This window comes from Leucoraja erinacea, chromosome 13 (genome assembly GCF_028641065.1).
Source record: "Leucoraja erinacea ecotype New England chromosome 13, Leri_hhj_1, whole genome shotgun sequence".
Taxonomy (NCBI): domain Eukaryota; kingdom Metazoa; phylum Chordata; class Chondrichthyes; order Rajiformes; family Rajidae; genus Leucoraja; species Leucoraja erinaceus.
The window spans coordinates 3,305,754-3,323,224 of NC_073389.1; the positions used below are offsets into that span (position 1 = coordinate 3,305,754).

Sequence of the window (17,471 nt, forward strand, 5' to 3'; positions counted from 1 at the left end):
GATAAAAAGGGCTGCAGCCACTTTACAGCCGCATCGAGGGGACTCACCCTTGCCGAGAGGACGTGCATTCAGTGTTATTCGCAGCTCAGAGAGCCGTGACCTTCTCGCTTCCTGGTCTGGCAGAGACTGAGTGAGGCATGACACTTCCTGGTTTTATAGTCCTTCCCCCTGCCGCCAGCGGGGGCAGCAGAGAGAATGGGGAATTTTGTAAAAACATTAATATCCCTCTCATTTTTCATCGACGGAAAAAATCCTCCGCACTCATACGGCGGAGGGGGGCTCTGAGCGAGGTGGCCAAAAATGACGGCCGTAGGTGGCGACGTTCTCTCGGAAATCGCAGCACAGTCGGCCAAAAGCGGTCAAGATCAGAGATTTAGTAATATAGATAGACTACAATATCCTGTTGTGCTGAAGCAAAGCAAGAATTTCATTATACTATCTGGGACACATGACAATAAACTCTCTTGAATCTTGACCTGATAGAAGTATATATTACAAGAGGCATAAATAGGGTAGACATTCAAAACCTTTTTCCACAGATGGGGGTGGAGTCAGTGTCTGTTCTTGATCATTTGTCACAGATTTAATCCTATTCATAACAATTGCATTTGTAAAAAGAGAACCTAAATTACCTGAGAAGGGGATAAATGCATGCCTTATACTGATAGCAAACGGGAGGCCCTTGTCAGGCCTTTCACCACCCACCATGGCCTTTCCAGGTAATGCTATTGTGGTGTGACCTTGCCTTCTCCTAAAACAGAAATACACAAAGTTAAAAGCATTACAGGACTGCCTCTTCAAGGTTCTGTTGTATTACCTCTAATTATTGTACAATGACACAATGTGTATGTGTATGTGTAACCCACAGAAAGAACAAAGCAAAGCTGACTGTTAAGCAGGAATCGCTCAATCGGTAAGCTAGTTATTAGTTAAGAGACAACAGGAAAATAGACACTAAATGCTGGAGTAGCTCAGCGGGTCAGGCAGCATCTCTGAAGAAAAGGAATAGGTGACAATTCAGGTCAGATTGCTTCCTCAGGATCAGACCCAAAATGTCACCTTTTCTTCAGAGATGCTGCCTGACCAGCATTTTTGTGTCTATTTTCGGTATAAACCAGCATCTGCTGTTCCTTCCTACACACAAGTGTTTCAGTCATATCCACAGACAACGGAACATTAAAATACCTACTTGCTGCAGCTTTACAGACCAGGAGCACCATACACTTACAATATAGAATTATTTTAAAGAGGTACGACATGGAAACAGGCTCTTGGGCCCACTAAGTCCACGCCGACCATCAATTGCCTGTTCACAAGTTCTATGTTATTCCACTTTCTCATCCACTTCCGACACACTAGAGGGGGCAATTTACAGAGGGCAAATTAACCTACAAACCCACACCTCCTTGGGATGTGGGAGGAAACCGGAACGCCCGGATGAATCCATGCAGTCACAGTGAGAACATGCAAACTCCACACAGACGATACCCGAGGTGATGATCAGACCCGGGTCTGGCGCTGTGCCACCCTGTACACACAGATTTTAAGCTTGAAGGTTTGTTTTAAAAATATTCTTAAAATACAATATATTACCAACATTCAGAATAATTAAGCCTACATGCCTTTCACAATTAATGGACAACATTGGATGAATACTGAATTTTAAATACAAGTCTAAGAACATACATACAATTTTCTGGAGGAACTCAGTGGGGCAGGCAGCATCTCTATTAGTAAATCAAATAGCTAAACCTAAACTTTTCACTTTGAAATATTGGTGAAAAATAAATGGGGATCACAGAGACACAAATGTAAAATAATGCTTTACACAAATGAAGGTGAGATTTACAAAGTTCCACAGGGAGGAGGTACCTGGATCGTGTGAGTACGGGGTTGTTTGCTCCATGGAAGGGTAGACTCTCTCTCATCATTGATGGCATTTCAATTTCAAAATCCTTTGGGATGTTCTGCAGGTTTGGCTCGGTGAAACTGATTCGTCCTAATTCACAGAATATAAACATTTACAGAGCATTGACAAAAGCAAATGACTTAATATAAATTATTAGGTTGTTACATCTCACACACGGTAACTATTTTAATTCACTTTAGAGAAACAGCGCGCAAACTGGTCCTTCTATCCTGACTTATCTTACACATTAGGGACAATTTACACATTACAATTTTACCAAGGCCAGTTAACCAACAAACCCGTATGTCTTTGGAGTGTGGGAGGAAACATAGGGAGTAACATTGGGAGTATAAAGATGGAGTTGAATGGGAAGTGGCTACAGGAAAAATTACAAAAGATTCTCTAATTAATGGGAAGGAAAGCTCGAGAATGGACAACAGAGTAAGGTCAGGGCCAATTGCGAGCGGTGCGGGGGGGGGGGGGGGGGGGGGGGGGGGGAAATGAATACGGAGGTCAAAGTGCTGTATATGAATGCGCGAAGTATAAGGAATAAAGTGGACGAGCTTGAGGCTCAGTTAGCAACTGACAAGTATGATGTTGTGGGAATTACTGAGACATGGCTGCAAGAGGGCCAGGGCTGGGAACTGAATATTCAACAATATACCTCCTATCGAAAAGACAGACAGAGGGGGTGGGGTTGCCCTGTTGGTGAGGAATGAAATTCAGTCCCTTGCAAGGGGTGACATTGAAACAGGCGATGTGGAGTCAGTATGGATAGAACTAAGGAATTGTAAGGGTAAAAAGACCCTAATGGGACTAATCTACAGACCCCCCAAACAGTAGCCTGGACATTAATTAGGAGTTAAAATTGGCATGTAGTAAAAGTAATGCTGTGGTTGTTATGGGAGATTTCAACATGCAGGTAGACTGGGGAAATCAGGTTGGTACTGGACCCCAAGAAAAAGACTTTGTAGAGTGCCTTCGTGATGGATTCTTTGAATTGGAGCCTACCAGGGAAAAGGCAATTCTGGATTTAGTGTTATGTAATGAACCGGATTGAATGAAGGACCTCGAGGTTAATGTAGCCATTGGGAGGCAGTGACCATAACATGGTCAGGTTTAATCTACAATTGGAGAGGGAGAAGAGTAGATCGGAGGTGCCAGTGTTGCAGTTGAATAAAGGGGACCATGGGGCCCATGAGGGAGGAGCTGGCCAAAGTTGACTGGAAAGATACACTAGCAGGGATGACAGTGGAACAAAAATTCAGATTCAGATTCAATTTTAATTGTCATTGTCAGTGTACAGTACAGAGACAACGAAATGCATTTAGCATCTCCCTTGAAGAGCGACATAGCAAACAATTTGAATTAAAAAAAAATAATAAGTGTCCGGGGTGGGGGTGGTGATTGGCAGTCACCGAGGTACGTTGTTGAGTAGAGTGACAGCCGCCGGAAAGAAGCTGTTCCTCGACCTGCTGGTTCGGCAACGGAGAGACCTGTAGCGCCTCCCGGATGGTAGGAGGGTAAACAGTCCAGGTTAAATGGCAGGTTTAATACAGAAGGTGCAGGATCAGTTCATTCCTAGGAGGAAGAAAGATTCCAAGGGGAGAAAGGGATGACCATGGCTGACAAGGGACGTCAGGGACAGTATAAAAATTAAAGTGAAGAAGTATAACGTAGCAAAGATGAGCGGGAAGCAAGAGGATTGGGTAATGTTTAAAGAACAACAGAAGATAAACTAAAAAGACAATACGGGGAGAAAAGATGAGGTACAAAGGTAAGCAAGCCAAGAATAGAAAGCAGGAGAGTAAAAGCTTCTTTAGGTATGTGAAGAGGAAACAATTAGTTAAGACCAAAGTTGGACCCTTGAAGACCGAAAAAGGTGAATTTATTATGGGGAACAAGGATATGGCAGATTAGTTGAACAGGTACTTTGGATCCATCTTCACTAAGGAGGACACAAACAATCTTCCTGATATAGTAGTGGTCAGAGGATATGGGTGACAGGAACTGAAGGAAATCCACATTAGGCAGGAAATGGTGTTGGAAAGACTGATGGGACTGAAGGCTGATAAATCCCCAGGGCCTGATGGTCTGCATCCCAGGGTACTTAAGGAAGTGGCTCTAGAAATTGTGGATGCATTGGTGATAATTTTCCAATGTTCTATAGACTCAGGATCAGTTCCTGTGGATTTTAAGAAAGGCGGGAGAGAGAAAACAGGTAATTATAGACCAGTTAGCCTGACATCGGTGGTGGGAAAGATGCTGGAGTCAATTATGAAAGATATAACCATATAACCATATAACAATTACAGCACGGAAACAGGCCATCTCGGCCCTACAAGTCCATGCCGAACAATTTTTTTTCCCCTTAGTCCCACCTGCCTGCACTCGTACCATAACCCTCCATTCCCTTCTCATCCATATGCCTATCCAATTTATTTTTAAATGATACCAATGAACCTGCCTCCACCACTTCCACTGGGAGCTCATTCCACACCGCCACCACTCTCTGCGTAAAGAAGTTCCCCCTCATATTACCCCTAAACTTCTGTCCCTTAATTCTGAAGTCATGTCCTCTTGTTTGAATCTTCCCTATTCTCAAAGGGAAAAGCTTGTCCACATCAACTCTGTCTATCCCTCTCATCATTTTAAAGACCTCTATCAGGTCCCCCCTTAACCTTCTGCGCTCCAGAGAATAAAGACCTAACTTATTCAACCTATCTCTGTAACTTAGTTTGTTGAAACCCAGGCAACATTCTAGTAAATCTCCTCTGTACTCTCTCTATTTTGTTGACATCCTTCCTATAATTGGGCGACCAAAATTGTACACCATACTCCAGATTTGGTCTCACCAATGCCTTGTACAATTTTAACATTACATCCCAGCTTCTATACTCAATGCTCTGATTTATAAAGGCTAGCATGGATAGATGCTGGAGTCAATTATAAAAGATGAGATAGCCGAACATTTGGATAGCAGTAACAGGATCGGTCCGAGTCAGCATGGATTTACGAAGGGGAAATCATGCTCGACTAATCTTCTGTAATTTTTTGAAGATGTAACGAGGAAAATGTACAAGGGGAGCCTGTGGATATTTCAGAAATCATTTGATAAGGTCCCACATAGGAGATTAGTGGGCAAAATTAGGGCGCATGGTATTGGGGGGTAGAGTGCTGACATGGATAGAAAAGTGGTTGGCAGACAGGAAACAAAGAGTAGGGATTAACGGGTCCCTTTCAGAATGGCAGGCAGTGACTAGTGGGGGTACCGCAAGGCTCGGTGCTGGGACCGCAGCTATTTACAATGTACATCAATGATTTGGATGAAGGGATTAAAAGTAATAATAGCAAATTTGCAGATGACACAAAGCTGGGTGGCAGTGTGAACTGTGAGGAGGATGCTATGAGAATGCAGGGTGACTTGGACAGGTTGGGGGAGTGGGCAGATGCATGGCAGATGAAGTTTAATGCAGATAAATGTGACATTATCCACTTTGGTAGCAAAAACAGGAAGGCAGATTAGTATCTAAATGGCGTCAAGTTAGGAAAAGGGGAAGTACAACGGGATCTGGGGGTCCTTGTACATCAGTCTATGGAAGTAAGCATGCAGGTACAGCAGGCAGTGAAGAAAGCGAATGGCATGTTGGCCTTTATAAGAAGAGGAATCGAATATAGGAGCAAAGAGGTCCTTCTGCAGTTGTACAGAGCCCTAGTGAGACCACATCTGGAATATTGTGTGCAGTTTTGGTCCCCTAATTTGAAGGACATTCTTGCTATTGAGGGAGTGCAGCGTAGGTTTACAAGGTTAATTCCCGGGATGGCGGGACTGTCAAATGCAGAGAGAATGGAGCAGCTGGGCTTGTACACTCTGGAGTTTAGAAGGATGAGAGGAGATCTCATTGAAACATATAAGATTGTTAAGGGTTTGGACACGCTAGAGGCAGGAAACATGTTCCCGATGTTGGGGGAGTCCAGAACCAGGGGCCACAGTTTAAGAATAAGGAGTAAGCCATTTAGAACGGAGACGAGGAAACACTTTTTCTCACAGAGAATGGTGAGTCTGTGGAATTCTCGGGCGGTGGAGGCAGGTTCTCTGGATGCTTTCAAGAAAGAGCTAGATAGGGCTCTTAAAAATAGCAGAGTCAGGGGGTATGGGGAGAAGGCAGGAACGGGGTACTGATTGTGGAGCAAAGAGGTCCTTCTGCAGTTGTACAGAGCCCTAGTGATCATGATCACATTGAATGGCTGTTGATCAGCCATGGTCACATTGAATGGCTGTTGCTGGCTCGAAGGGCCGAATGGCCTACTCCTGCACCTATTATCTATTGAAACCGAAGCACCTGGAGAAAACCCACGCTGTCACAGGGAGAACGTACAAACTCCATACAGACAGCACCCGTAGTCAGAATGAAGCACGGATCTGGCGCTGTGAGGCGGAACTTTACCGCTGCACCACTGTATTAATATTATTTTTGCTTCCCCCTCCCCACAAAATCAATGTGAACAGTGCCATCAGGGAATGGGGTGAGATTCATCTGGTAACCTAGGGTTGCTTGGAAGCCTGGATTGGCAACTTGAACTCCCAGGAATGAAGATGACAAGGAGTGGTCAACACTGCCCAGTCCCTCACGGGTACCGACCTCCCCATCAGAGAGCCACACCACCCCAGCCACGCTCTCATCTCACTCCTGCCATCGGGAACAGTCTTGAAACGGCTTCTTCCCAACAACCATCGGGCTTTGAACACTACAAGCTTCAACTAAACGGCCTGGGTTGCATTAGGGACTTTTGTTTTTGTACTATTTATTTTTTTGCTATTACATTTATTGCATACCATATTTACAATCCTGTCGTGTTGCTACAAGTAAGAATTTCATTGTTCCGTTCGGAACATATGACAATAACTCACTCTTGACTCTAACATCAAATGGGTTACAACTTAGTGACCCCTAATTTAGTCCTCTAACGTAGTTCAAAACTCAAAGGCTAAACTGCCCGTTCAGCTTTCCATAGCGTGGCCCCCTCTTAAAGAAATGACATCTGTTTCAGCAGCAGAGATTAAGGATGGCACAGCGATAGAGTTGTTGCCTTGCAGCGCCAGAGATCCAGGCTCGATCCTGACTACGGGTGCTGTCTGTATGGAGTTTCTACGTTCTCCCTGTAACCGTGTGAATTTTCTCCGGGTGACCCGGTTTCCTCCCACACTCCAAAGACATTCAGGTTTGTAGATTAATTGGCTTTGTTAAAGATTGTAAATTGTCCTTAGTGTGTAGGATAGTGTTAAAGGATGGGGATTGCTGGTCAGTGTGGTCTCGGTGAGCCTTAGGGCTTAATTCCGGCTGTATCTCTAAACTCAACAAAACTAAGATGGAAGGATCAGCAATAGGTAGTGATTAGTGGAGTTCAGGAAAGATGAAGAATTCTTTACGGATCGGGGTAGCAAGGTGGGCTGAAGGGCCTGTTTCTGTGTAGTATGGTTCCCTTCATCATACAATGGAATGCAAAGTCGGCAGCATTTACCTGTGGCACTGTGGGTCTGTGAGATGGGGTAGATCCTGTCCATCCCCAGCAGGGAGTGAAGATGTTTCTCTCTCTGCAGAGGGAGCACTACCTTGCTCATCGCATTGCTGATTCTCCTCCACTCCAGGATTAATCCTGGCAAAGGGTGGAGAGGCTTCAGTTTCTCCAGTACCTCCTGAAACGCAAAGCAACGGCAGAAACGTTGGCATGTAGGCCAATTCAAAGCAATTCAGAGCATGTGCTCCCTGTCCATTTTGTTCACACCAGGGCTAGTTTCTGTGCCGGATAGCTCATGACTTATGAAGACATCTTAAAGAACTAAAGTAAATTGTGAACCAGGACTCTACGTTTTAGAAGGTTCCCTATCTTTGTATTTACAATATACAACAGGTGCAGGGGCAGGCCATTCGGCCCTTCGAGCCAGCACCGCCATTCAATGTGATCATGGCTGATCATTCCCAATCATTACCCCGTTCCTGCCTTCTCCCCATATCCGCTATTTTTAAGAGCCCTATCTAGCTCTCTCTTGAAAGCATCCAGAGAACCTGAGGCAGAGAATTCCACAGACTCACCACTCTCCGTGAGGAAAAGTGTTTCCTCGTCTCCGTACTAAATGGCTTACTCCTTATTCTTAGACTGTGGCCCCTGGTTCTGGACTCCCCCAACATCGGGAACACGTTTCCTGCCTCTAGAGTGTCCAACCCTTAACAATCTTACCTTCGACTTAATCTTCACTAAATCTGTATTCCAAACAAATTGACCTCACACTTTGATTAAGGGATCAGAAACTTATAACTGTGTACATTAACTCATACATAACACTGAAGGTTGGTTATGTGTTCACTTTATTTCAGTTCTCTTCAGACATTTATTAATCTTTCATAGTATTGTATTGTATAGTATAGTATATCTTTATTGTCATATTTCTGAGTACTCACATACCCAGAGGAAACAAAAAAACGTTGCTCAACCAGTGTCCATTCAGTGTGCATTAAAAAAATAAATAGAAATAAAAATACATATATCATGAACAAATTAAACACTCTACTCTCTACTAAACATCAACAGGCGTTCCGATCGGCAGCGACACGACAGTGGCTCTGCTGCAGTGTGTCCAGGTTGGTGGTTGGTGCGCGATACTTCGGCAGGGGGCAAAGTCCGTTTATCAGTCTTATAGCCTGCGGGAAGAAGCTGAGGAGCATCCTGCTGGTTTTGCAACTGATGCTCCTGTACCTCTTCCCAGATGGCAGGATGGAGAATATGTGATGCGATGGGTGGTAGGGGTCTTTGATGATGGAGATGGCTCTGCTGATACATCTCTTCCTGTATATGTCCAGCAGGAAAGGGAGTGGAGCACCAATAATCCTGCTGGCGGTCTTCACAATCCTGTCTAGTTGGTGCCGTTCGTACGCCTTGCAGCTCCTGAACCAGGAAGTGATGCCGTAGCTTAATGTGCTCTCGATTGTCCCCCTATAAAAAGTCCGTAGGTGTGTAGTGGGGAGACCTGCTTTACGTAGTCTTCGGAGAGGGTGTAGTCGCTGCTGGGCTCTCTTGACCAGTGCTGTGGTGTTGGTCGTGGACGTCAGGTCATCTGACAGGTGGAGTCCTAGGAACTTCACGCTGCTGACCCTTTCCACATCAGCTCCGTCGATGTGCAGAGGTGTATGGTGTTGTTTTTCCGCCCTCCAGAAGTCAACCACCATCTCCTTAGTTTTTCCCACATTGAGAATGAGGTTGTAGGATTTGCACCATCCTGTGAGCAGCTCCACCTCCATCCTGTACGCCGACTCATCATTGTCACTGATGAGACCCACCACTGTTGTGTCATCAGCGAACTTGTTGATGAAGTTGTTGTTGAGTCTAGCAGTACAGTCGTGTGTAAGCAGACTAAACAGCAGGGGGCTTAGGGCACAGCCTTGGGGCGAGCCAGTGCTCACGGCTATGGTTTTTGATGTCCTACTGCCCACCCAGACTGTCTGCTGCCGTTGCGATATAAAGTTCAGGACCCAGTTACATGTGCCAGCATCAACCCCCAATAGCTCCAACTTCTCCACCAGCTGCTGCGGAATGATTGTGTTAAAAGCAGAGCTGAAGTCTATGAAGAGGATCATGGCATAAGTATTTTTCCGATCAAGGTGTGACAGTACGAGGTTCAGTGTTGTTGAGACTGCGTCCTCTGTGGATCGGTTGGCTCTGTAGGCGAACTGCAGTGGGTCTCGGTCGGCAGGTAGACTATTTTTGATATGCTGCATAACCAGTCGCTCAAAACACTTCATTACTATGGGTGTTAGAGCCACTGGCCGAAAGTCATTATGGCAGGCTGGGTTTGGTTTCTTCGGGACAGGGACGATGGTGGCACTCTTAAGACAGTTGGGCTGAGTGAGATGTTAAAAATGTCTGTGAAAACATCTTTCAGTTGCTCGGCGCAGTCTCTTAAAACGCATCCAGGAATGTTGTCTGGCCCTGCAGCTTTGCGTGGATTGACGCTGGCAAAGGCCTTTTTAACTCCGGCTGCGGACAGCCTGAGCGACTGGTCACTGGGAGATGGCAGTAGTGCACGTGTCTGGGTGCTGTTTTTAACCTCAAACCGTGCGTAGAACTCGTTCAGTTCATCTGGTAGAGAGGGGTTGTTTTGGCATATCCGCAGCGGGGGGGGGGCTTGTAGTCAGTGATGGTATGAAATCCCTGCCACAAGCGACGTGTGTCTTTGTCATTTGCGAAGTGGCTATTAAGTTTTTGTCCATACAGCCTCTTCGCTTCCCTGATCCCCCGGGATAGGTTACCCCTTGCCAGTTTGTATGCTGCGTTGTCCCCAGATTTGAATGCAGCATTCCGGATTCTCAGTAGGGAACACACTTCCCCAGTTAGCCAAGGTTTCTGATTGGCACGCCTCCTGATGGTTTTTACCACCGTTACATCCTCAATACATTTATTGATGTATGCGATGACGGATTCTGTGTATTCTTGGAGGTTGATGCCACTGTCATCTGTTGCTGCCTCTCTGAAAATGGCCCACTGTGTGGTTTCAAAACAGTCTTGTAGTGCTGCCGTAGCTCCCTGTGGCCATGTTCTGACTTCTTTGACCGTTGGCCTGTCCTGTTTCACCCTGGGTCTGTATGCAGGTGTGAGCATAACCGCTAGGTGGTCAGAGTTGCCGATATGGGGGAGGGGGGCTGCTTTATATGCATCTTTAATGTTGGTGTACACCAGATCTAGTTTGTTCTTTCCCCTGGTTGCAATGTTCACATGCTGGTAGAATTTAGGCAGAACAGATGTAAGACTTGCCTGGTTGAAATCCCCAGCTGCCATGAAGAAAGCATCTGGATGTTCCCTCTGCTGCTCACTGATGTTGTTGTAGAGCTCTGTCATAGCATCCTTCACGTCCGTGCTCGGTGGTACATAGACGGCCGTTATGAAGACTGCCGTTAGCTCCCTGGGTAAGTAGAAGGGTCGGCATTTCACAGTCATTAGCTCCACGTGGGGTGAGCAGTAGGTGGAAATCACTACAGCATACCGGCACCATGATCTGTTCACATACACAGCCAGCCCCCCTCCCCTTGCCTTACCAGCTAGCGAAGCTACTCTATCAGCTCTGTATAGCATAAGTCCCTCCAACTGGATCGCAGCGTCTGTGATGTTCTGATTCAGCCAGGTCTCCGTTAGGACGTAGACACAGCAGTTCTTCACGCTTCGTTGGGAGGCTCTCCACGCTCTGAGGTAGTCCATCTTGTTGTCGAGGGAGTGGACATTTGCCAACATGACTGTAGGCACTGTAGTCATGGAGTTATGCAGCACTGAAACAGGCCCTGTGGCCCTCACCCCGAGTCCACACGAACCATCCATCACCCATGCACACTAGTTCGATGTTACCCCACTTTCTCATCCACTCCCTACACGCTAGAGGTGATTTACAGAAGACCAATTAGCATGCAAACCCACACGCCTTTGGGATGTGGGAGGAAACCAGAGCGCTCGGAGGAAACCCTCGGGGTCTCAAGGAAAAAGTGCAAACTACACACACACAGACAGCACCCAAGGTCGGAATTGAACCCGTGGCTCTGGCACTGTGATGTGGCAACTCTCCAGCTGCAACATTGTTCAACAAGGCTCCCCATGGCCCTGCCATAACTTTGTCCTGGCCTGGTGTAACTACATAAAGTGCTTCACTTCATACTCGTTTGTTATCTGCCATTCCTTTACCCACTTTCATACTCCTGTCGATTAAATGTTTCCTGACAAGCCACGCAGAACTGCTTCTGCTGCTCACATACATCATCATTCAAACATTCAAACTTCCAAATTACTTCATGGTTATTCTTACCAGTGATAAAGGCACTAAAGACTTCTACAGATGCGCTGTAGGAAGCATTTTATCGGGATACATCACAGCATGGTTTGGGAACAGCTCCATCCAAGACTGCAAGAATTGGCAGAGTTGTGGACATAGTTATACAAACCAACCTCCCTTCTACTGACTCCACCTACACTTCACGCTGCCTCGGCAAGGCCAGCAGCATAATCACAGGCCAGTCTCACCCTGGTCACTCCCTCTTCTCCCCTCTCCCATCAGGTAAGAGGTACAGAAGTGTGAAAACACACACCTCCAGATTCAGGAACAGTTCTTGCCAGCAATTGAACGTTCCTATAACTAACCAGAGAGCAGTCCTGACCTCCCAGTTAGAGGCCTTCTAACTCTCTTTAATTGAAGATGGACACAAAGTGCTAGAGTAACTTAAATGGGTGGCGTTTCCCGTTGGAACACTTCTTCAGACTCCAATCTTTAATCGGACTCCATCTTGCAGTAAACGTCATTCCCTTATCCTGTATCTGTACACTGTGGATAGCTTGATTGTAATCATGTATAGTCCTCTCATGGACTAGACAGCAGGCAACATTCGATACATGTGACAATAACAAAGTGCAGTGGGGATTTGAGGCAGTCCAGGGCAGTTACCTTGTTTGTGCTGAATTGTTTGGCCAACCTGCTCCATCCTCCCACTGCTGTGGCCCTCCGGCTGGAGCCCAGTGTCCGTTTACCTCTGGTGCCGGCATCTCCATTGTGAGGAAGCTTGAGCTCCACAAACACAACCTGGAACATTAACAACAATTGCTTCAGGGAAGCTTTGGAATTGGGAGCTGGAGCTGTTTTCAGAAGCAAAGTTGTACAGCTAGTGGCTGCCTCGCCAATAATCTGTCTATCCTTTCTTCAGTTTTTGTTATTTTAAGTACGTGCTAAAGAGTATGTTTTAGTGTTCCTTGGTTTGTTTTATGTGGGAGGGTGGAGGGGGGAAACTTTTTTAAAATCTCTTACGCCTGTAGAGATGCGATTTGTTTCCGTACCGTATCTCCGTCCCCACTGCGGCCTGACATCGTGGAGTGGCGCAGCTTTTCCTGGGGACCGACCCGGCGCTTCAACCATGGGTGCGGCGCGGACAAACCATCGTGGAGTTTGCGATCCCCTTTGCCGGGGGTCAACTATGGAGAGCTCCAAACGCAGGCCTGTGGACTTTAACATCATGGAGCCCGCGTTCTCCGGTTAGAGAGCGATTTGGGAAATCCAAGCGTTTCAACCGTCCCGACGCAGGAGTTTCGATCACTCCGCTGAAAGGGTCTATCTAAACATCTCTTAAGCAGAAGGGAGACACAAAATGCTGCAGTAACTCAGCGGGACAGGCAGCATCTCTGGAGAGAAGGAATACTCCAGCATTTTGCCTCCACCACCACCACCCCCGGCAGCACGCTTCAGGTCCACACCACTCTCTATGTAAAAAAAACTTCCCCCGCACATCTCCTTTAAACTTTGTCCCTCTCACCTTAAAGCTATGCCCTCTAGTCGTTGACATTTCCATGGTTCTGACTGTCTACCCCATCTATTCCTCTCATACTTTTAAGATCCTAAAGTTCATTGCATTTGAATAATTACTCTACACTCAATAGAAAAAAGTAGTATAATTGATAACATCGTAAATGAAATGATCTAATAGTCCAAACCATTCAAATCGAAAAAGAACATAAAGTGCTGGAGTAACTCAGCTGGTCAGGCAGCATCTGTGGAGAACATGTTTAGGTGACGTTTTGGATCGGCTCCAAACATCACCAATCAGCCTCCTTTTGCTCTGTTATTTTATTTCATTCACATGTTTAAACTATGTTTTATTTGTAATGTATTAATGTTTTATGTTTTATTCTTTAATTGTACTGTATGTCGTGTGGTTACTTGCGAGTGGAGCACCAAGGCAAATTCCTTGTATGTGAACATACTGGGCCAATAAACGTATTCATTCATTCCATTTTTCCAGTTGAGTTACTCCAGCACTTTGTGTGCTGTTGGTAAACCAGCACCTGCAGTTCCTGGTTGCTCAAATAGAAAGTGTGTTTGGATGTACCTCACAACTTACCTTGGCAATGTCGTCAGAGCTGGTGAGAGAGAAGCTGTGACCCGCCAGCTGATAAGCCAGCGCCTCGATGTCAGTGAGCTTAGCCTGCATGATGTGCTTCTGCCTCTCGCATTCGGCTGCACTGAACCCAATCCCATTCATCTCCAGCAGGGCCAGGCAGTACTGCGTCTTCATCTCAACATCACGAAACACGTCTGTGGCAGAGCAGAGAGATGACCACGACAGTAGAACCAACACTGGAGGGAGAGGTTGTTCTTGAGCTTGCCGTCCCCCCACCCCCAGAGATAGTGCGAAACAGTATCTTCGGACCACTGAGTCCACGCCGACCAACGATCACCCCGTACGCTAGCACTATCCTACACACACGAGGGACAATTTACAATATTTTTTACAGAAGCCAATTAACCTATTAATATGCACGTCTTTGGAGTTTGGAAGGAAACCGGAGCACCCAGGGGAAACCCACGCGGTTTTCAGGGAGAACGTGCAAACTCCGTACAGACAGCACGGATCAAACCTGGGTCTCTGGCGCTGTGAGGCAGCAACTCTACCACTGCACCACTCAATCAAACGTCAGAGTTCATGAGAATGAATGGTATAACAATTATACTTCTTAGCTGAATATTCAAACACTTTCATGAATTTCAAATCCCAGGGCAGAAGATATCCAGCAGCAACAACCCCAACTCATGCCCACAGCTCCTTGCCACTGAGGTACTGTCAGTCTTCTACCACTTCCTTTCCTGCAATTTCATGCTTCTCCTTCTAACATGTACACCCAAGGAGTACTTATACATCACCTCAGTCAGAAACCCATATAGGATTTATGTTCCCACTGGCATGTCAGAGGTGGATACCGTTTGGGTGGGGTTAAGGGGGGGAGGGAGGGGGTTGACAGATGGGTACAGTGAATGACAAAGGCTAGAGGTGAAAAGGAGACAGATAAGGATAGAGGAATTAAATGTACAGCTGGATAGAGGGACATATCCATGTATCACTTGTCAGGCATTGTCTTGCCCCCTCCTCTCTTCCAGCTCCCCCCCCCCACCCCACCTCCATCAGTCTTGTGAAAGGTCCTGACCCAAAATGTCATCTGTCCATTCCCTCCCCAGATGCTGCCTGGCCCACTGAGTTCCTCCAGCACCTTGTGTTTGGCTCTAGATTCCAGTATATGCCATCTCTTGTGTCTCCAAAACCTATTTAAGACTCAGCCCCCACATTCCTTTTCATGCAGCATACCTTGCAGATTCTCTTTCTGGAGTAGAAGATTAAGTTGTTCCATGACGTTGAAGACCAGCACGGACTCGACGGAGGCTCGGTGCCGACCTGACACATCGGCCTGTGCGTCCAGCCCAAGACTACGAACACCACGGCTTGTTCTCACCCCGTCCAACAGTGCAAGTTGGTGCGGGAGAAAGTTGGTCACCATGTTATGAAGGGTTCTCTCTTTGGAGCCAGGGTCCAGCAGCCAGCAGGCAACCTGGCGAAGAAAATGAACATTTTCTGTCAGTTTTGTTCCCAAAACAGCGTCATTCCTCAGAAGTCGGAGTGTCTTGGTCAGCTTTTTATAAGATGGATGAAATTGAACTAGACAGAGTACAGAGAAGATTTACAAGGATGTTGCCAGGATGCGAGGGCCAGAGCTGTGCAGGCTGGGACTCCATTCCTTGGGGCTCAAGAGGCTGAGGGGTGATCTTGTAGAGGTGTATAAAACCATGAGGGGAATATATAGGGTGAATGCACAGTCTTTTACCGAGGGTCAGGGAATTAAGAACATAAACGTATCGGCTTAATGTGAGAGGGGAAAGATTTATTAGGATATGAGGATCAACTTTTTCCACTCAGAGTGGTGGAACAAGATGCCAGAGGAGGTAGGTGAGGCACATTCTATAACGACATTTTAAAGACATTTGGACAGGTACACATATAGGAAAGTTTTAGAGGGATATGGGCTAAAGGCAGGCAGGTGGGACTAGCGTGGATGGAGTCAACATGGATGAATTGGGCTGAAGGGCCTGTTTCAGTGCTGTGGACCTCTCTAACCAAGTTCAGCAAAATGGCATTATTACCTTTGGATCTTCATAATGGCCTTCCATGGAGATGTTGCAGGCCTGGAGGAGAACTTTGTAGTGTTGCTTGAAGTCATAGACAATAACAGTGGGTTGTGCCTGGGCAGAGGCACACTGCTGTAGGCAGGCACGCACGTGATGAAGCCGCTCCTTCACAGGGAGCTCAGGGTCCAGGGGCGGGGGCCGCAGGCTGCTGCTCAAGTCTCCTTGCAAATATAAACAAGTTACAGATGGGCAATAACTAATGTTATCCGCAGGACAGTGCATCAACCACATGTTATTTATATAATACCTTTAACAAATTATCCCTCCCCCACCCAAGTCACACCAGCTTCTCGTTTTCACCCTACAAACAGCTAACAATGGCCTGTTTCCTTGATTTTTGTTACCTTTTTGCATTGTTCTTTATCGTCTATATCTCTCGTTTCCCTTATCCCTAATCAGTCTCGACCTGAATCATCACCCATTCCTTCTCTCCAGAGATGCTGCCTGTCCCGCTGAGTTACTCCAACTTTTTGTGTCTATCTTCGGTTATAACCAAGGATATTTGTGCATATCAAGGCAACTTGTTACAATTGAAAGTTGGGAGATTTCATGTCAGTCTTCATTGGAGAGTTGGTGGTGGTGAAATATATCCCCGGACTCCACTATCTTTAAGAGCCCTATCTACCGCTCTCTTGAAAGTATCCAGAGAACCTGCCTCCACCACCTTCTGAGGCAGAGAATTCCACAGGCTCGCAACTCTGTGTGAAAAAGTGTTTCCTCATCTCCGTTCTAAATGGCCTACCCCTTATTCTTAAACTGTGGCCCCTGGTTCTGGACTCCCCCAACATCGGCAACATGTTTCCTGCCTCTAGCATGTCGAAACCCTTAACAATCTTATATGTTTCAATAAGATCCCCTCTCATCCTTCTAAACTCCAGAGTGTACAAGCCCTGCCGCTCCATTCAGGAACAGCTACTTTCTTCCAAACTTCAGGTTCGTGAACTGACCTGTACAACCCTAAACCTACCCCGGCAATGGGACACTGCAGACCACTCCATGATTCCTGGACTTGTGTTTTAATTATGTTTTTGCTCTTAGGCTCTGCTTTTTTGTTGTATTTTTTTGAATTTTGTGCAATTTATGTATGACTTATGCCCAATTTGTTTTTGTGTTGACTGAGTCTGTGAGCCTGTGATGCTGCTGCCAGCAAGATTTTTCACTTTAACTGTGTGCCTCACCATGTAGGCACACATGACAATACACGTGAACTTGAGATGACCATATGTTGCTAGTTGAGGGAGGATGCAAGTGCGAACACTCTGACACGGGCAGGCGGATGTTGTGGACTGATTTTGACGGCGTTACGTTTCTCTTACCCATACTTTGCTGCCCCTCCTGCAAGGAGATGTAATAGGCATCCTTCCCTCCCCAAGACACACACAATCCAATCACCACAAGGTCCTCGTGACTGCTCACATCAAAGCCATTGGTTTCCGGCTGGATCCTCACGGTCTGGGCTGGGACGTAAATGAAGAGATTGTGAAAGGAATCAACATTTCAACAGTAGTCAAACGTAGAAACATAGAA

The 17,471-nt window shown here is 46.3% G+C and overlaps 1 protein-coding gene across 1 annotated transcript in view; it reads right to left on the reverse strand.

The window, feature by feature from the left end:
* Positions 1-17,471, reverse strand: part of polq (polymerase (DNA directed), theta) — an 85,855-nt gene that overhangs the window by 19,298 nt on the left and 49,086 nt on the right. The window contains exons 20-27 of the mRNA XM_055644283.1: positions 17,261-17,401; positions 15,900-16,105; positions 15,070-15,310; positions 13,831-14,024; positions 12,387-12,521; positions 7,433-7,607; positions 1,873-1,999; positions 633-751 (exon numbers count right to left, since the gene is read on the reverse strand). Of these exons, the coding sequence (XP_055500258.1) occupies positions 633-751; positions 1,873-1,999; positions 7,433-7,607; positions 12,387-12,521; positions 13,831-14,024; positions 15,070-15,310; positions 15,900-16,105; positions 17,261-17,401 (1,338 nt within the window). The remainder of the gene's footprint in view (positions 1-632; positions 752-1,872; positions 2,000-7,432; positions 7,608-12,386; positions 12,522-13,830; positions 14,025-15,069; positions 15,311-15,899; positions 16,106-17,260; positions 17,402-17,471) is intronic.